General features: G+C 52.1%; 1 protein-coding gene across 1 annotated transcript; it reads right to left on the bottom strand.

Annotated features, from left to right (window-relative positions):
- Window positions 1-13,719: 13,719 nt before the first annotated feature.
- Window positions 13,720-18,762, bottom strand: ZIC2 (Zic family member 2). The gene is made up of 3 exons (XM_003314197.7): window positions 17,350-18,762; window positions 15,379-15,542; window positions 13,720-15,165 (listed from the first exon to the last, which is right to left on the bottom strand). The coding sequence occupies exons 1-3, from the start codon at window positions 18,425-18,427 to the stop codon at window positions 14,806-14,808; spliced, it is 1,602 nt and encodes a 533-aa protein (XP_003314245.4). The 5' UTR covers window positions 18,428-18,762; the 3' UTR covers window positions 13,720-14,805.
- Window positions 18,763-20,356: the final 1,594 nt, after the last annotated feature.

Below are 20,356 nucleotides of genomic sequence, written 5' to 3'. Positions count from 1 at the left end.
ACCCCGTCTCTACTAAAAATACAAAAATTAGCTGGAAACTGCATGACCCCGGGAGATGGAGGTTGCAGTGAGCTAAGATCACGCCACTGCACTCTAGCCTGGGCAAGAGAGTGAGGCTCCAACTCAAAAAAGAAAAAAAAATACCTAAGACATCTCTTGAACACCTTAGAAATATCCAGATGGGGTTTTACTAAAGGCTGGGGTATCATTTTAAGAAATAGGGCAAGAGCATCGCTAATGCATACAGCAAAACAATCAGGCCTAATTTAACAGTTGGTCAAGGATTGAGAGAGGCTTCAAACCCTTACATTAAGAATGTTGTGGCCGGGCGCGGTGGCTCACGCCTGTAATCCCAGCACTTTGGGAGGCCGAGGCAGGCAGAAGATGAGGTCAGGAGATTGAGACCATTCTGGCCAATATGGTGAAAACCCGTCTCTATTAAAAATACAAAAGTTAGCTGGGCGTGGTGGCTCGTGCTTGTAATCCCAGCTACTTGAGAGGCTGAGGCAGGAGAATTCCTTGAATGAGGGAGTCACAGGTTTCAGTGAGTCGAGACTGTGCCACTGTACTCCAGCTTAGGGACGGAGTGAGACTCCATCTCAAAATAAATAAATTAAAAAAGAAAAAAGAAAAATTGCTGGGGGAATACCACTTAGGAAGTGAATTTGTAACCTGTTCCTTAAGTCCACAATCCAGTCAATTTTTGTTACTACACTGACGATAATTATACTATGAGCATGATGTTTTAAAATCAAGATAGTTCTGACTTTATAAAAGCATTTGGTTATTTTAATAATTGAAAACTCCTACATTTCCCTCTAGTTTAGACATTTTAAAACAGCTAGAAATAGAATGTCCAGAGAAATCTTTCTCAGAATGACAACCAATATGAAAAATATCATCCAATGAACTAAAGCAGGGGAGTACTGCTGAAGTTTAATCTAATTTCCACACAGTATACACCATTTTACTATAAAATAATACTTTGTACTTACCTTCCTCAGAAGAAAACATCCTCCTTCCTCTTCTTCTTATTTTTGAGACAGAGTTTCGCTCTTGTTGCCCAGGCTGGAGTGCAATGGTGCAATCTCGGCTCACTGCAACCTCCACCTTCCAGGTTCAAGTGATTTTCCTGACTCAGCCTCCGGAGTAGCTGGGATTACAGGCATGCACCACCAGGCCCGGCTAATTTCGTATTTTTAGTTAGGGACGGAGTTTCTCCATGTTGCTCAGGCTGGTCTCGAACTCCCAACTTTAGGCAATCCGCTTGCCTCGGCCTCCCAAAGTCCTGGGATTACAGGCGTGAGCCATGTATGGCCAAACCTCCTTATTATTATTTTAGCTTTTTAGGGACGAGAATGAATACAAATGGTTTTGTGGCCCAGATCTCAAATTAAAGCCCAGACCTCAACCCTCTTACTGTCTTTTTTTGCCAGAAGCAGCACTAACCCTCATTCTAACAAGGAGGGAGGGATGTCATAGCAATGTCACAGCAGCAGACACTTTGAGGGAGAAAGACCAGAAAGGAAAAATGGAGAAAGGATAGGAGGCTGAAAGGAAAAGACAGAAAAACAACTCCAGGGCTGGGCACGGTGGCTCATGCCAGTAATCCCAGCATTTTGGGAGGCTGAGGCGGGTGGATCACCTGAGGTCAGGAGTTCTAGACCAGCCTGGCCAACATGGTGAAACTGTCTCTCTTCTAAAAATACAAAAGTTAGCCAGGTGTGGTGTCGGGTGCCTGTAGTTCCAACAACTCGGGAGGCTGAGGCAGGAGAATCATTTAAACCAGGGAGGCAGAGGTTGCAGTGAGCCGAGATTGAGCCACTATATACACTCCAGTCTGGGCGACAGAGTGAGACCTCCGTCTCAAAAAATAAAAATAAAAAATAAGAAAAGGAACTCCAAAATACTGAGTTGAGTATAGACGCTCTAGTATAGAAACTGCAGACCACTGGACCGTCTCTCACGAACTGGTCAAACTCCTCCTGGGCTTTCCTAGACAGGGGTGGGGACAGACTCACGGGGCTGAGCTGAGGACAGAGCCCCACCAGGCGCTGTCAGGGCAGTTTCCCGACCACACGTCCCTGTCCAAAAACAACCGCACAGCAAATGTGGCTGTGCCAAGTCCTTCAGGTATCAGTTAAATCTCCTCCTCTTCTGTATGAATTTGTATTATTTATAAGACACTTGACACACGTTTAAACACTTACATTGCTCCTGCGACTCAGGAAATAGGGCTTGTTCAGCTGAGGGAAAAAAAGCATGTAATGAGGGAGTTAACAAGGGCTGATATATTTTTACAACATTCTTTAAAAACTGAAAAACCTCTTTAAACACCAGGAACAGCTTAAATAATTCACTGTAGGCCTAAGGGGCCCCTGTGGACGTTTCCCCCGCGGGTCCCTTTCTGGCCTCGGCCTCCCCGACTGTCATCCGCCAAGGTGGGCCCGGAGGGCGACGGACTCCAGGCCTCGGTCTCAGCGGTCCTCCGGCTTCCGGGACCCACAGGGGCCCTGGGCTGGGTGGGGGCCAGCCGGACCTGGGGAGGCCGGACCCCGGAAGTGGGTCGAGGCGGGCCGTGCCTTTTGACCCCTGGGTGCGCGGAAAGTCGGTAGCAGGCGGAAGTGCGGCCCTCGAGGCGGTCGCGGCCTGTCGGGGCTTGGAGCGAATGGCTCCAAGGCCGCAGGCTGGGCCTGGGCCGCAGCCGTGGGAAGTCGACGATGCCTGAGGCGCTCTGTCCTCGGCCCACCCTAGGAACTTGTATGACCGCAGGAAAGGATCAGGAGAGGCCGCTGCCCGTCTCCCACCGGCTCTAGGCTCCCTCGGCCGACCGATGTGGGGAAGGGGAAGGGGCCCGCGCCGAGGCTCTAGGGGCGGCTCCTAGGCCGGGTTCTCTGACTTAAGGCCCTCTTGGCTGTGGTTTTGCGGGAGTGAGTTGAGGGAGCTGCATTCACTCAAGTCCCTCACATGCCCGAGGGCCCGGGAATCGTGAAGCCGGGCCTGCGGACCCGGTGAGAGGAAGGAGTGCGAAGCGCGGCCGCCGTGCTCGGCCGGCGCCGGGCTAGGTCGGGCGGTGGGGACCGCGCCGGCGTAGGACAACGCGGTGGAGGGAAGCACCTGCCCCCGCCCACCTTGACTCAGGGCCGCCGCGCCCCTCCTGGGCCATCCGCGCGGGGGTCTCAGGATGGCGAAACCCGGGCCCTCGAGTGCTCCCCTGCCAGGGTGCGACCTAGGTACCCTTTATCGAGCCCCACTCCCCAAGGCAGAGAGAGTTCGACGTTCCCAAGGAGGGAGTCTCCATGGAGGAATTCGTCCTGCTTCACTTCCAGAGTTGAAAGCCCGTCGGTTCTGCAAAGAGGAGCAGTCGGGCGCGGGCTAGCAAGCAGCTGATGAAAATAATTGTCCTCGCACACACAGCCCTGCGCCCAGGGGCGCGCGTGCGCGCACGCACACACACACACACAACTTGCCTCCTCTAGCAGCCCAACCTTAATATTCCGGGCATGCAGTTTTCAACAACTTGCCTGACACAATAACAAAGACATTTAAATGCCACGACGCAGACTTCACTTTTTAACCTGCTGAGAGGAGCTACTTTCAAAGCTTCCCCACCGCGAATAAACTGACAAAAAATATGGGGTGCACTTATAAATTAAACACCTTACCCTCAAAGCAACATACGTTAATCAGGTTTCTAAGGCAATAGCCATCTCTGTCTTTTCCTATTCACCCAAATAATGCCCCCAGAAGGAACCCCTTTACACAAGAGAGAACTGGGAAAAAAAATGAATTATACCCATTGCTAGTAAAAAATCATCTTAAATCAATAGAGCACCACTTGAACTTGAGTTTCTATTGTTTCACTGAATCATCAATGTTTTTAATTAAACAGAGCTACCCTTTCTGTTAAAACATTACATAAAAGGGTTAGGTTTCTACTTTTGTTGAGGCAGCTGGCGTTTGTTGGCTGTTGTGTTTGAGCAACAGACTGTTCAATGGAAGCGAGAAATAGCTCAACGCGCTCTTAATAGACCTGTTTCAACAATGTACCTTGAAAAGGAATACATTGTGTTATTGTGTTAGTTTGCTACAAACCTATTAAAAGAAAAATAGCATCCATCAGGTCTAACAAAACGCATTTGTATTATACGTACTTATCTGCTTCAAATACACGTCTTGGCACAATGTCTAGAATTCAACTAGATCATCAGGAGCTGGGCAGAAGAACACATACCAGTTAGGTAATGATACACGGGCTAAAAATAATAATAAAGGAAGGACTAAGCAGACGGTAATTGCTACTTTTTTGTGTATCATGAGAAATAACAGGCAACCCTACTTCAATTAAAAATATATTGCAAAAGTGTGAACTCCTACGACAAAAACAATTTAAAAAATATTTGTAGCATGGGAATATTGATCCATATCCCATATTTGGAACGAATCTGATACACTTTCGATAGGAATTTGTTTCAGAGAAGGATTCAGGGCAGAAGCGATGCATTTTTAAAGCAGAATTAAAACAGCGCAAAGAGCCCGGCTCTTTAGGGAAATGCGCGAAACAAACAAATCGAAAGCAAGCGTTCCAGCCAAGAGGTTGGGGAGCACCGTTGTCTGGCACTAGGAAAGGAAGTGCTTCTTGAAAGTGCTCTCTTAAAAATGATTTTCCAGACTTATTTTATTGCATTTTAATCACAAAGTGAAACTTAAAGCAAAGAAACAGGACATTCCCGCTACCGAACAGAACCTATCGTCTATTGCAGGAATGACTGCCACTTGGACCACAGACCTTTAGAAAAAACAGAGAGGCAAATGATTAGGCTAATTTAACGCGGAGATCTGCTTAGCAGAAAAGACACCCAAAGTAGCATCTGTCAGAGGAAAACATCTTTTGCTTCCACACAAGGCACTCGACTTGGTTTCCAACCTTGAGTCCTCAACATTCAACTTTCAAGTGCAACAATGTTGGAGGCACAAGAGAATAGTAGATTACCTACAAGTGAACACAATTGTACAGAAAAGAGACTTACATAAGTTACAATGGCACCCTATGTGAGATATCTACTTTAACAAATATGTAGAGCAATATTTTGCCCAATAAAGTCAATCATTTGTTACATTTTTGAATAAGTAAATTATCACATGAAGATTTAGAAAAATGTTACCCTGAAACATTAAACGATAGTTTTGCCATATTACAAAATAGCTATTTTAAACTTTTGTATAAGGCATTTGAAGCCAAATGGCTGATATAACTGTTCTCTTCAGCTGGAACATTTTTTTTCTTCTCAAGAAGGGTGTGTGTGAATGATGCGTGTGCATACTGGAGGTAGTTGAGAAGAATTTGATTAATACATAAGACTTTTCACTAATGTCTCCCCTCTAATCCAAATTTACTTTTTAAATTAATTCACTTGGATTTAAAAACAGAAATGAGATAATAAACCACAAATTACACATTATAAAAATTAGTTTCTCAAATGTATATGATTTTTGGAAGAGTGCATTTTCAAGGTGAGAATTTTTGATGTGTCTGATAATCTGCCAGATATGAGAGGAATGTCACAATAAAATTGGTTTTGCCATGATATGAAATGTTGTTGCTGAAGCTTTATAAAGTCTTTGATTTACATTTAGAACTTTTAGAAATATTTGTGTGTCTGAAGTTGAACTACCTAGAGGGAAATATTCAATCCATTTTAATTTCAAGAGATTGTTCAAATAAACAAAGAATCACCAATGATATCATTTGAAAACCCAGCAAAGGAAGAAGTGTATTTTAGAGGAAGACTGTAATCTGATTCTTTGTTTTGTTCTTGGTCTTTAAAATCCTTGATTCTCCACTTTCGCAAAGAATTTTCAGTAGTATATGAAAGCCAAATATTTTTATTGATCTAAAGTTTAAAAAAGTCCACATAGTATGTACTATAATTTGTCTCCCTTTAAACAATAGGAAGAGTATTATTAGATTACTAGATTACTTTCTATATCCCTCCCAAATTGTTCCTAGAAAGAAACTTCTGATCTGTTAATTTATCATCACTAATATCTAAAAATGTTTTAACCAATCAAATCATAAAAATATTTTTACTGCCATTGATCTTAAGCAGCATCTAATTTGAAAGATTTTACAGAGTACATTTTCAAAGCATCAAGCATCTTTACAGTTTCTTGGTCTGCCTTCAGTAGGTAAATGAGTATCATTTCAGATTTCCTTTCAGCTTCTTTTGCCTTTTAATTCACAAGTATAGAAAATAAGAGAGGTTAATGTTTTTAAACATTTCTGCTACACGCGATTATTTCAGTGCCATTCTCTGGTGTTGTGTCTGAAAAACGGGTGGCCGAGCCCGCTGCCCGCAGCGCCAGACATTCAGCCGGATCCACCCCTGGGCACAGTCATCAGGGGAAAGAGATCCAGCTTCCAAACTTGATTAAAAACAACCCAACAATTTCTGCCCCGTTAAAGAACTGTGTGATTGGAGAAGCTGAGTAAATTGCCTCAGAGAGGAGGTGGCTGAGGTCTATGTCTCTTTCAAGTGGGAGCATCGAGAAGCTGAAATATGCAGTTAGACAGTGTGCTGCAGAAGGGCAGCTTGTCCACCAAAATCTGCAGTTAAGGTCCACTTTACAGGATTTAGGTGCTGAGATGGAGTGATTCTCCCTTATAATTTTTTCACCTTAATTTGAAAGGAAAAAGAAAACACACACACATGCCAAAGACCCACAGAGATGCTTAGGAATTGTTAACTTATTTCTGAGTTACTGAGACCTTTTGTTTTCTATTTAGAAAATATTTCAAAATATACTTCTCCCCTGAAAGTTACAATCTGAAAGATATAATTACAAGAAAAACACTAAGAGGGGAAAAATGAAGTAGGAATGAGGAGTGTGTAGGTTGGTGAATAAAATACATAACTGTCAGCATCTTTTTAATGATACATTGTTGTTGTTGTTTGGTTTGTGATATTTTTTATAGTAAAAACTAGACATCCAAACAGGAATCCAAATATGAATGGAAGTGGGAGGTTTTCTGGTGTGTTTCAACACTAAAACGAACACTATGTCTCTATGTGTCTGTGTGTTCTCCTTCAATTCATTTTTTTTACCCCAGAAAGTGGTGCAATTTGTTACTTTTTTTGTGGGCACAGGAGGAGGAAAATATGATACATTTGGGGATTTTTCAGTAGAGCTGTGTTTAGTTTTAATTTTCCTGTATTTTAAAATAAACACTTTGACCAAAGCATGTTTGATCTTTGCAAGAAGGAAGTATACATTGTGAAGGAATGTGCAGCGGTTGGGTATGAAAATGGGGTTGTGACTCACAGCTGCAGGCAGAAAAAAAAAGGCGTCGTGGTGTCAGCCAGAGGTGTTCAGTCTAATAATTCAAGCTGTAAACTGCATCCCCTAAAATTACCTACATAATAAATCATTGTGCAAAGAAAAAAAAAGTTTGGACTGAAAAGTGTAAGTGAAACAGAATCCTCAGGAGACTTCAATGCTGGGACCTATTGACAATGAAGTGAAATACAGGCTTATTTTGTTCAAAACTTTAAGGATCAGAATAATGGAAATTTCTCTAGCACAACTGATTTTTTTTTTCTGGCTTGGGTTTCAACGCATTTCTACCTAGTCTGTCACAAAAATGGGCTTATATATTTCTCTCCTGATCACACAGCCAAAACTGCTTTATAGAATTTACAGTCGACTTAATGCAGTTTCAAGAAAAAGCTCACTCAAGAATAGCTTTATTTTTATAAAAGTGATTATACGTAAGTTATCAAATGCATATCAAGAATGGAGGCAGAAATCTTTCTGACAATTCTTTTAGATTCCTGTCTCATATTACAATGTTGCTTGTAGGTACCAAAGAAACCACAAAATTTGTGTAACGTGGTAAATTAGCTTGCCTAAGAATTCACTGCTAGGTTGAAATACTTAGACACTGCGGTTGGCAAAGCCAGTGCCAAGTCCTGGAGACTTGAGAAACGTGAACGTTTGGGGAAAGAATGCACCGTTTGGAGTAGAAAGGAGCTCCGTGGCGGGAGAAAAGATGAAATTGTCAAGAGGAAGTTTAAAGGCCAAGGACACACGAAGTCTTTGAAACAATAAGGGTGAAGAAGTCAAGAAGCAGACTCGCCAAAGCCATATTGAAACAATTTATTTTATAGGATCCCTATATTTCCATAATTAGTAAACAGAGCCACACTGGAAACACGGGCTGTGGGCTCTCGAGCTCACACGGGCCTCTCGAAGAGGAGAAAGTCAAGTTGTCACGGGTCTCTTTCGCCTGGGTATTTCACAGGAAAATACAAGGAGGCGGGAGGCCCGAGAAAGCTGACTCCAGCGAAGTTTGCAATAAGGATTAACTGGAGAAAGGAAGTCCACAGCAATTAAAACCCCTACCCTGGCTCATTAGTATTCATGACTGAATGTCCAGCTTTTCTGTTTATCTTTCTCCCAGGATCAATATCGGAGCAGCGTGGGCCTGGGAGGAGCCCAAGTTGGGCCCGGCGTGCGCCTGACCTTTCGCGCCCTCCCTCCAGGTCAGCGCATCTTCAGAACCGCCGGCCAACGCCACACAAGCGCTCATTAAATCCACCATTCACAGGCGGGCCGGCGGAGGCTGGGGGACGAGCCCGGGGGTGAGGACGGGGCCAGGGGCACGCAGACCCAGCCGACTCCAAAGAGTTTGGGGAAACCACATTCGGCCACCTAACCACTGTGGGCCCAGTGGGCCAAGAGAGAGAAAAGAACAAGAACCAGCTCTGGATGCAGCGAGAGGCTCCAGCGCAGCTCCTGGCAGGCCCTCGCTGGCTCGGCCTTGTTCCAGACCCTAAGTTTAGGGGGGCTTTGCCTGGTGGTAGGGGGGAGACTGGCAACATAAGAGCCGGGGTGAAAAGGGAACCACACCCACACCTCCAGTTCTGCCAGTCAGGAGCCTCTGTAGGTCTTCGCCGGCCTCCGCGGAGCAGCCCAGTCGCTGAGCGTTAACTGCGATGATTATCTCTGACATTATTAACATTATTATTATTTCTACCCCCCACCTTCTCCAGCAGCTCTGAGCTCCCTTCTGCTCCCCAGGGCCACCGGCTTGGCCTTTAGGACAGAGATAAACCTGGCCCGGGAGGTTGGGAAAGGCAGAGGTTGAGGCCAGGTTCAGGGGACGCGGGGGCCAGGCAGCTCTTCCCTTACTCCAGATTTCCTCGGAGGTGAGGGGGCGCTCCCCTCCCTACACCCGAGGGCTGGAGGGCGCGCGGGCAGGCAAGGCAGCCTGGCCTCTCTCAGCCCCTGGAAGTGGGCTTGGGAGACCCAACTGCAGGGAGCCTTAGTCCCACGCCAGTGGCGCGAGTGCGGGCCTGGGGAGTGCCGCCCTGGGTGGGGGAGGACCCTCCGAGGCCGAATTAGGTTGAGAGCGCAGGGCAGGCCCGGTCCCCTCCAAGAGGCGCTAGAAAGGGCTGGGGGAGGTAGGAATGGGAGGAGGGGTGCGGGGAGCATCTCCTGCTGCCCACGCTAACCCACATTTCTGCGGCCTCAGGTCCTTCCCACTCACGCGAGCCCGTGGCTGGGAGGTGCGGAAGCTGAAGGAGGTGAGGATGTGTGAGCATATGGTGTGAGTGTGTTGTGTGTATGTGTGTCTGTGTGTGTGCGTGTCTATGTGTGTGCGCGCGCGCAAAGGCAGGGGACCTCCCCACACACTCTCTGCCTGGCAGCTGCGCTGAGCATCCTCTCGCTTCGTGGGGCAGGAGGGATGCTGGACGAGGGCAGGGCCTAGAGCAGGAGAAGGCGAAGCGAGGTGTCACCTCTTCAAAAGCTCGTCGGCTCCTGGGAACAAAAGAGAAACGTGGGAGGGCGAGGAGGTGGCCCCAGCACCGGGAGTTCTCGGACTGTCGGGGCGGGGCAGGAGTGGGAGGACCCTGGTCTCGAATTCCCTGCCGAAGATCTTGGCTGTGGCAGCTCGGGGGCGGGGCGAGGCCTGGACTCGCTGGACCTAGTAGCCCACAGCCTTGACCGTGAACTCAGACCCTCGGGATGCGCTGGTTATGGCTTACAAAAGTTCTCATTTGCAACACCCTGTTCAAACGGCCACGGAGGCCTTTTCATGCTCGGGCACCCAGCCGGACTAGCCTGAGCGTTTTTGCCCGATCACCTGATCCAGTCTGGAAGGACCTAGTGTTTTTTTTTTTTCCCCCGAAAATAAAAACCCAGCAATGATCTGGTGTCGGGAGGGGGGAAGTGGAGGGGAACTTCTTCCGGTCCAGTTCTGAGCTGCCAGTGAAAAATAGAAACCGTTCATTTAGGTCTGCTGGGGGTAACAGTGGGCCAAGGAGCTCCGAGTTTCTGTGGAACCAGAGCGATATCAGACTATAATCAATCCATCCACAAATCATTATTGAACCTTTGGGTTCTGAGGACCTCTTTCCAGGACGTGTCTGCTAAAACAAACAAACAAACAAACAACAACAACAACAACAACAAACCTACCCAAAGGTTCAACCAAGTCTTGATGGAGTGTGATTTTGAAGCCTTTATCACTGAGCCCTTGGAAGCAGGCCTAGCGCGCCCTTCCGATCATTTCGGTGGAGTAGTGTGGGGGAGGGTAGGACCCGAGTCTCTAGTGGGCGCCCGGTGGGTTCCCGCGGGTCCCCGATGCCACGGGTGAGCTCACCAGGGACCTACCGGGACACACCTCCCCCCGTCCTGCCGACCTGGGCAGGAGACCCGTCACCTCGCCGGCCCAGGCCTTCCTTCCTAGCCAACCCTGGGACGCAGAACAGCACAGAGTCCAGGGAAACCCGAGCCTCCGGTACAGTCTGTGATCTGCCCTTGATCTCAGGGTTTTGTGCGGAAAATAAAACCACTTGAGACTGAAAACATCCGTCTGAAAAAGAGACAAAGGGGCTAGGGGGTGGGGAAGAGGAAGAGCGAAGGTGCCGGCCTAGGGAAGAGCACTGGGACAGCTCGGTATGGGCGTGCGGGTCCTGGGACGAGTTTCTTCCCTCGCGTCCAGCCGGGGCTTGGCCCCAGCAGCCTCCCTTTGCCCATGCCCCAAGCAGAACCGACGCGGCCTCTGATCCTGGAGTGACTTCCTCCCCGCCCCGAACTTCGTGGGATATCACTGAACCAGGGAAAGCTGATACCGATGCCGGTTATCATCCTGGGCATTAATAATGCAGTGAGGATCACGATAATTAATAATAATAATGACGGGCCTCCCGAGGGGGCTCCAGCTGCCTCCGGATAAAGCGACGCTCGCGCTGAGGGGACTTCTTAGGTGGTGGATGGAGGTGAGCGCGAAGGAAGCCGGCCTAGGCTCACTGAAGTTCAAGTTGACGGCGGCGGCTAGCAGAAACCGTGCTCCAGCCGCGGCAGGTTGGGCCTCCCTGCGGGCAGCTACCCGCAGCGCAGCGCGGGATCCCAGAGAGGGGCGAGGGCTAGCTTCAGTTTCGTGTCTCTGGAGTCAAGGCAACAGCAGGTTAGCATTTAGGTCCGTTTAGACAGCCGGGCAGGGATAGGGCTGGGGTTGGGGTGGGGGGGACGCCTGTCCCCCCCACCCCACCCCCAGGCCCAGGCCCAGGCTCCTGAGTGTGGTGCAGGCTGTTGGGCCGCGAGCCCCCGCGTGCGTTCTCAGTTGAGCAATTTTCACATCTTGACACTTCTACACTATTGCCATATCCCCTCCCCTCCATCCAGTCCTTCGGATTCGAAGGGCAGAAAAGAAAGGCCAAAGAGAGAGACTGGACCACCTTGTCGGGTCCGTGACTTGTTTGGACAAAGCCTTGGGAAGCGAGGGACCAGGGACTGTGAGCCCTTTCGAGGAAAAGCGGCTCCCGCCCGCTCCACACATCCTAGGGTGGACTCGGAGACCACTCCCAGGCTGTGATCTTCCTCGTTCATATTTTATTCTCCTGCTGAAAACTAGGATCAGCGCCCCCGCACCTGAAGGGGCCTCGGGTGGCTCTCCGACTTTCAGATGAGGAAAGCAATCGAACCAACTCAAGGCTGTGAGATCGGCCACCTCTTCTGGCCCTTTTCGTTCTTCCCCAGATGGGAAGAAAAGCCCCAAACCCCATGGTAAAATTGCCTTCCCCACCCCCATCTTGTCCTTCTCCTTAGATTTGGGGCTTCTCTCAAAACCAATTTCCACCAAAAAATAAAAAATAAATAAATTTTTTAAAAAGTTGAAACATTTCCAATAGGCCTTTTTGTTCTTGCACAAGTTATGACAAATATTTCATTTGACTCCTTCGTCCCCCCATGGGGGTGGGGGTGCTTTGGAAAACTCTAAACGATTTTCCTCACAGCTTATAATGTGTTCAATGAACTCTCCCAAGGATCAGTAACATATGCCAATTATTTTAATAATTTCACCTAATATTATTAGGGGTTATAAATTTGATTTTAATGGGGCTCTGATTGCTTCAGGAGTTGGCGCTTGGGCAGTTCGCAGAGCCGCTGGGGAAGGCGAGCCTGGCCTCTGTCACCCTCTGGTCACTCCCCCACCCAAGGCTGGACGCCTTTCCTCCCCACTGAACAGGTATTGTGACCTCCGGGAGGTCAGGGCTGCCCCTCTCTCCCCAAGCACCCCACAGGCCTGGCCAGCCTGGTCCAGAGGCTCATTCCAGGGCTGGAGGGAAAGGAGAGCAGGGCAGCCGCAGCCATCGCAGCCACCCGCGCTCTGCGTCTCCACGGCGGTGCTGCGCGATCCTCTGGAGGTGTCGCTGCCACCACCCAAGTCTTTTTCCAGCTGGGAGAGCTGGAGGGGGGAGGTCCAGCACTGCCCAAGGCCTCTTGGAGCTACTGGGAGAGATATTTTGATGGCTCAGAAATTTAAAAATAATCTTCCCCATCCCTACCCTTTCGTTATTACAATTATTTTTGCCTTCTTCCTTAGAGTATCTTGTTTGAAAACTCTGATCAGCTCCTGCGGGGGAGGTAGGAAGGCTGTAAACGTGGGAGAAAAGCTGGTGGCTGGGGCTCTGGCTCTCTCACTTCCACCTGGCAATTTTAGTCTCGATATTTTATTCTATTTTTACTGAATTCTTCAAGAGATTCTCTTTCCTTTGGGGCCAACGGTTTGTTGCTTTCCTATCTAATCTCCTCCCCCAAGAAGATCAAAATATAGCCTATTTATCACCTTCCCTTGACCATCCTGCTTGTTGGCACACAGCTGCTTTGCTTCAGCAAGATTTCTCTGCTTAAAATTTCAAGCAACTTTTGGTACAAACGGGCCCTTAAAACTATAATCATTAGGCCAAGTTCAAAAAGAAAGTACTCTGCACAGTTTTAAATGTGTAATTAAAAATAACTGTACCTCAGCTTTTCAGAGGGAGGGAGAGGAAAGGGGGCAGGAAAGGGGGGAAAACAAAGAATAAGGAAATGTTTAGTGCTCTTAAATCCAGCCCAAATAGCTGAAAGAAAGAAAGGCATTCCCTCAGATAATGGAGCCATTAGAAGCTCTGAAGGTTCCTGCCGCCATTCCTCACAGGGGCTTTCCAAAAATTTAATTCACTCTCAGCTATTAAACAAAGGCCGAAGAAAATAATTTTGAGACCTTCTGCCAAACGGGCACTTTGGCTTGGTTTCTATGCAGACACACACCTTCCTCCCCAGAACGCGTGTGCCTCCCGCCCACTCAGGCTCGCTGAGGCGTACCCAGGTCAATCCTCAGCTGCCTCTTTCCCCATTTTCTTTAATAACTTTGCTAGAAAAAATAGTATGTTCATGCAGTTTCAACACATTTTATTATATTTCTGTATGCATTACTCTCAAAACATCACAAGAAATGATCAAACCACTTAAAACCTTCAAATAAAAAATCTGAAACAGTTTATGCCCACAATTGTACATATTTATAGTTAAGAAACATTCTTTATAAATATTGTTTCCTCTGTAGCAAGTTAATACCATAATTTAATTACAAATGGATAAATATGGTAACGGGTATTTACAGAAGGAAGGGTGTTATTACGGAAAAAGCTAACGGCACGACGTTTATTTTTCCCCCACAATCTTTCATACAGGAACTAACAAATTGAACTTGCAAAAGCACTAAAACATCACATGTAAACCCAGCTAACAGAAAAATACATTCACAAGCGTTGTTGTTGGTGGTGTGTATGTGTGTGCTATGGGTCAATGTGCTGAAGAAACAGAAGGGAGACTTTGGCACGGCTCATTTTTTCCAGTCTATAGTTACATGAAGTTTACAATCAGGTTGCCTCATAAAAAGGAACACAATATTCAATACCACAATACAAAATAAACCATTTTCTTCCACATTACTTAAAAAGAAACCGGGTAAACTAAAAAGAGAAAAGAGAAAGCCCATCACTTTAGGGAAGGGAAGGGGCGGAAGGCGGGGAGGAACGCAATCCGGAGTTTTACAAATGGACAAACTTCTCTACACCAAAAAGCCTTTAAAACCACCTCGGAGGAGAAAGGAGGAGTCCGCTATGTACACAGTTTGTCAGAAGACTGGGAACAGGGTGGGAAAGAACGTGGGCATGGAGATTAGCAGGGAGGTTTGGTTCAACATTTTTGTGGGTTTTTATTTTTTTTTATTTTTTATTTGTTTTATATTTTCAGCTTCAAAGACTCCGGAAGGGATATTTTTGCTCTTCATGCCTAGATTATTATTAAAAAAAAAAAAACTTTAAAAAATCCTTCTGCTGGTAAAATTTTCATCATCATAAAAATCAGATTCATAATTTTAACAACATGATCACAAGGTGCCCTCGCTGCTAGCTGCGGGGAGGGCTGCTGCGCTGGGGTGGGGACAGGGAGAGGGAGAGAGGCCCCGACCCGTCACACGTACCATTCATTGAAGTTGGAGGAGAGGCCGCTGTGACCCCCGGCTGTCCCGCTGCCCCCGCCAGAGCTGCCGCCGCCCCCGCCGCCCGCCCCGCCGCCGCCCCCGCCACTGCCGCTGCCGCCGCCAGAGCCGCCTCCCGCGCCGCCACTGCCCGAGCCTCCGCCCCGGTGCACCGCGGACACCGCGGCCGCCGCCGCCGCAGCCGCCGCCGCTGCTGCCGCCGCCGCTGGGGACAGGTTGGAGCTGCTCTGGGGCTCGGCGCTGGGGGACACCAGCCCCGGGGGCGTGGACGACTCATAGCCGGAGCTGGCGGCCGGGGAGGATTCAGAGCCCTGCGGGGAGGACTCATGGACCTGCAAGACAAAAGCCGGGAGGGGGGACCAGAGGGGACTGGGTGTGAGTGCAGCTGCTGTGGGGCCGGGCCCCTGGGGGAGAGCACCCCCAGAAATGTTCCCCCCGCCGCCCTGGCCCCTGGGGACCCTCCCAGGCCGGCTGAGGTGGTCCGGGCCAGTGCTGCACCGGCGCCTCGGCCTGCCTCGCCCTCCTCCCGGCCGCCGCGGTGGTACCTTCATGTGCTTCCGCAGCGAGCTGGGGTGCGTGTAGGACTTGTCGCACATCTTGCAGAGATAGGGCTTATCGGAGGTGTGGACGTGCATGTGCTTCTTCCTGTCGCTGCTGTTGGCGAAGCGCCGGTCGCAGCCCTCAAACTCACACTGGAACGGCTTCTCCCCTGTGGACGGCAAACATCGGCGCTGGCTGCAGACACCCAGAGCCTGCAGAGCCCCCACTCTGGCTGCGAGGGGGCTGGGCCGCGGCGAGGGAGAAGGGCCTGAGGGGGCTGGGTCCCTTAAACCAGTCCAATCCCCTCTGCGGCAGAACTCAGATCAAATTAACCGCCTTCCCGCCCGACAGTCCTGCTCATTTATTTCGTATTTTACTTTCTTCCAGGCTGACGTCCATCTCCTCAAATTTCTCAGGAATGTGGGGAAGCTCCTGGCCCTGCCTGCCTTTCTAGAGGGCTTCTTGGATTTGCAGCTTCTAACAAGTTGCTCTCGCCACGGAGAAGCTGTTATTATGACAAAATATTTGGGGCATTATCAAAATCACACAGGCTGCTGGGCTGCTGTCGGTTTCTCGCCAGGGCCAGTAAGCAATTACATTTGGAGTTGCTACGTGTTGTTTGGGGGCCGGGCTGTGGAGAGTGACTGAGCCAGTATTTTTCATCCAAAATTCTGCAAATTGAATTAACCACAATTCTAGTCTCACCTCCCGTCTTTAAAAAAAATAAGTTGAAGAAAAGGTAACTATTAGAGATAAGGCAGCATCTAGTGACTGCGGAGAGGCACAAGCTGGTGGGCGAGGGTTGGGGGAGTCAGCAAAGCCTTTCAAAACCTCCCCGTTTAATTTTCTGGCGGTCTCTGCATCCTGTTGCCAGAATTCCAAATGCTTGGAGTCATTTAGAGGTGCGAGAACTCAAACGTCGTTCCACTTGGAAAGGGGACCGTTTAACGTTAAATTCCATTAGCACCTAAATTGTTTCTTAAAGACATCCGCTCAGACACAGGACTCGAAAGCGAGCATTTCATGCAAATAAATTTCTCAAATTTTAAACCTTGTTAAAAGCTTGTCTCGCACCTCGGCTCCCTCCCTTCCCGGAAGAGAACAATAGGCCGCTGGCGCATCCCCACTTCGGAGTAAATATTGACGGGGGAAGTTGCTAAAACATTTGGCTTTCTTTTAGGAAATCGTCTGGCACGATTTTGGCTGAGACCTGGTCATAGATGAATAATCTATGAGGCGGGAGGCGCGTTCTTTTGCGGCTCTCTCTTCTCACGCGATCCCCCCGCGGGGCCGCGCTGCCTGGGGCTCTAGCTGACCTGGGGCTCTAGCTGACCTGGGTCCAAGTTGGGAATCGCAAACTCTGTGGTGCCCATTAGAGAATTTCACAAACTGCTGCGAAACCACAGTAAAGCCCCCGCGACCCACCCCGAGACGGGCTTTAAAAACACTTTAAAAATGAGAAACGCATTACAGCTTCGGCTCACACCAGACTCATTTAATGGGAAACAGTCCCGGGAAGGGCGTTTGGACCCCGAGTAAAAGAAGTGGGAAAACACACAAACCACTCAAACAGACATACACTCCGAGCAGAAAAGCACATTCAGACAAGCTGGCAAAATCCTCTCTAGGCTCGCTTCCCGGGCACCGAATTAGCGAGCAGTTTTATTTTGTGCTTTCTACTTAAAACGGAAATTATTAACCGGGGCTGAGCAAACGAAGCAATTGCATGACCCAAGCATACATTTGATGTGAGGCTAATCATTTAAAACTCGATTTCCGCACATGTAAAAACCTAGCCCAATAATATTGTCATCGTCCAACATAAACAAGCTGCTGGCTCTCTCGTACACGCAAAAACACCTCCCATCCCAGGTCCCCGGCTGGCGGTCTGCGCCCAGCGTCGGCACCCACAGCCTGAGTCTCAGCCTGTGCGTGTCTCCCCTCCGCGCCTGGTCCCTGTCCCAGCCCGCGGTTACCTGTGTGGGTCCTTTTGTGGATCTTGAGGTTCTCGGAGCGCGCGAAGACTTTGCCACAGCCCGGGAAGGGGCAGGGGAAGGGTTTCTCGCCTGTGTGCACGCGGATGTGGTTGACCAGTTTGTATTTGGCCTTGAAGGGCTTGCCCTCGCGCGGACACTCCTCCCAGAAGCAGACGTGGTTGCTCTGCTCCGGGCCGCCGACGTGCTCCACGGAGACGTGTGTCACCAGCTCGTGCATGGTGCTGAAAGTTTTGTTGCAGCTCTTCTTGGGATTGCTCAGCTGCTCGGGGTCGATCCACTTGCAGATTAGCTCCTGCTTGATGCACTGCTGCCGCATATAGCGGAAAAAGGCACCGGGGTGGTGGTGGTGGTGGTGGTGGTGGTGGTGGGCCGCGGCTGCTGCCATGTTCATACCCATGTTCATATTCATGGGGCCGTACTGGTTGTGGAGTTGCGCCGCCGAGTAGGGGTCGGTCCGCGGGCTGGCCACCTGGCGGTATTGCTCCGAGCGCCCGAACACCTCGCCGGGCAGCCCGAGGCGCATCTGCCCGTTGAGCACATTCTGCGAGCCGTGCGGCCCGTGCTGCTCTGGCAGGCCCGGGAAGAGGAGGTGGCCCTGCGCGTCCGAGTGCGCGTGGTGCAGGCCGCCCGCGCCCGGCCCGAACAGCCCGTGCTGCCCGCCGCCCGGCGCCGAGTCCCCGAAGCCGCGGCTGCGGAACAGGAAGTCCCGGGTGGAGTTGAAGGGCGGCCCAGAGTAGGAGCCAACGTGCGCGGCGTGGGGCCCGAGCGCTGCGGCCGCAGCGGCAGCCGCAGCGGAGCCGGGGTAGGCGCCGGGGCCCTGCGACGTGAACGCCGAGCTCTGGCCCGGGGACAGCTCGTGCGCGCCCGGGTTGAGCTTGAAGGCTCCCATGTGCGCGGCGGCGGAGTCAACGAAGCCGTTCTGCGCCGCCGCCAGGCTCAGTTCACGGTCCTGCATCTCGGCGGCAGCCGCCGCCGCCGCCGCGGCGGAGTGGTGATGGTGGCGCGCGAAGCTGCCCACCCCGATGGCCGGGAACTGCGGACCCGCGTCCAGGAGCATGGCCAGCGCGCCCGCCCGCCCCTGCGAGCCCTGCGCCTCCGCGCCGCCTCGACTCCCGCTCCCGATCCGCGCGGTGCGTCCGGCGGCCACCGGGCTCCAGGCGCAGGCGGCGGTGGTGGCGGCCGCTTCAGCCCTGGGAGCCGCTCTCCTGCGCCCGCCGCCTCCGCCGCCGCCTGGATCTGCCTCGGGCGGCCGGGCGCGTAGCGAAGGCGCGGAGAGGAAGAGGAGGAGGAGGCGGCGGCGCGGGAGGAGGAGGAGGAGGTGGAGGAGGAGAAGAGTCCAAAGCCAGGCAGAGAACCAAAGTGTATTAAAGGAGCTGCGGCGGGGGCGGGCGGGCAGGGCAGGGGAGGGCGGGCGGGAGGAGGGAGCCGGAGGGAGGTGTGGGGAGCCGAGAGGAGAGGGGGGCTACCGGGGGGCGAGCGCCGCGCCGCAGCCCCCACCCCTGCGCGCACCCGCGCGCGCACGCACACACTCACTCGCACGCCCAGCGGACCCGGAGCCCGGCCGCGCCGAGCAGCGCCGGTAGAATGCAGTCACAACCGCGGCAGGGCCACGGTGCCCGAGCGCGGCGGCCGTGCGCACGCCAGGCAGACGGGCGAGGAGAGGACCGAGGCGAGCTCCGCGCTCGGCACCCGGGGCCAGCGCACCAGCGGCTCCACCTGACCGCGGCGGGGGCGCCGGGGCGGCAGGCGGAGTCCAGGCGTCCTCTCCGCGGCGCTCTGCGGCGACAGCTCCCTCCCCCGCGGCCCTACTCGCGCCGCCCCGCGCGCGGCGGGTATTGTTCGGAGCCGCGGCCGCAGTGTTTAGCCCTCCTCGGCCTCGGCGCTTGGCATTGGCTGCGCCTCGCGTAGTAAACTTGCAGTGGCCACGAATTTCCTCAGATGAAGGCAGCAGCCGCGCCGCTCCCCCTTTCTTTAAGTTGTGCCGGAGGAGGAGGCGGGGGAGTAGGGGGGAGGGGGATGTGGGAGGGGAGAAAGCGAGCAGGGGGAGGGGAGGAGGGGGAGGCTGGGCTGAAAAACAATAACAACAATAAAAAAGTGATCTCTCGCTCGCCTCCTCCCTCCCGCCGGTCGGGCCTGGGCGCTGGGCCCGGAACTAGTGACCGCGCCGCGTGGACCCAGCGCAGTCCGCGACCCGAGGGAGTGTGAGGCCCAGGCGGGCTCCCAGGTCTCGGCTGCGGTGGGCTGCGTTCGCCACCGCCTCCGTTGATTTCGATGGGCGCCGCCAACGCTGCAGCGGCAGCCTTTTATTTTTTATTTTTTGTCTCCTCCTTTTCCTCTCCCCTCCCCCCGCACCCCCTAGTCTCCCGCCCCGGCCTCCCTCCCTCCCTCCAGCTCGAGGCCGGGCCCCCCGGTCAAACCGCCCCTTTAACGGCGGCTCCCGCCCTCCCGGCGCCGCGATTGGCCGCCGCGGCCTAGTCAGTCCCGCGCCCCCGCCCCGCTGCCGGGCCCGCCCCTCAGTCCTCGCGCTCCCTGAGCTGCTGCCGGCTCAGGCAGCCGCCGAACGTGCCCGTGGGCCCGGCCTGCCATCCTGCCGCGCTTCTCCCGAGACCTCGGCGCCGCGGCTTCTAGTCCTGGCCGACCGCGGCGCTCCCGGGAGCCGGGCGTCCAGCGTGGCTCGGACGCGGGCCCGGGCCGCGGGGTCAAGGCGCCCTCAGCCGGGTCAGGAATGGGAGGCAGCCCAGCGCTCTAGTCTTTCTGCGTAGGCCACCGACTTCCCCGGGATCTGAGCAGCTCCCAGCGGACACCGAAAACCCCGGGGACGCCTGGCCCGAGCACTCCAGGCCGCTCGAGACGTGGCTAACAGCTGGGTCGCCTGGCAGGAGGCTCTGCGCGCGGGGACATTTCAGGCCCGGGGCCTCGCCGGGAGCGCGCCACAAGGAGCGGCGGGGGGCTGGTCTGCTGCCCGCTTGGCACGCTCCCTACTTTC

The sequence above is a fragment of the Pan troglodytes genome, chromosome 14 (genome assembly GCF_028858775.2).
Source record: "Pan troglodytes isolate AG18354 chromosome 14, NHGRI_mPanTro3-v2.0_pri, whole genome shotgun sequence".
Taxonomy (NCBI): Eukaryota; Metazoa; Chordata; class Mammalia; order Primates; family Hominidae; genus Pan; species Pan troglodytes.
The sequence above is the reverse complement of the archived record's forward strand: the minus strand, read 5'-3'. Positions and strand labels throughout refer to the sequence as shown.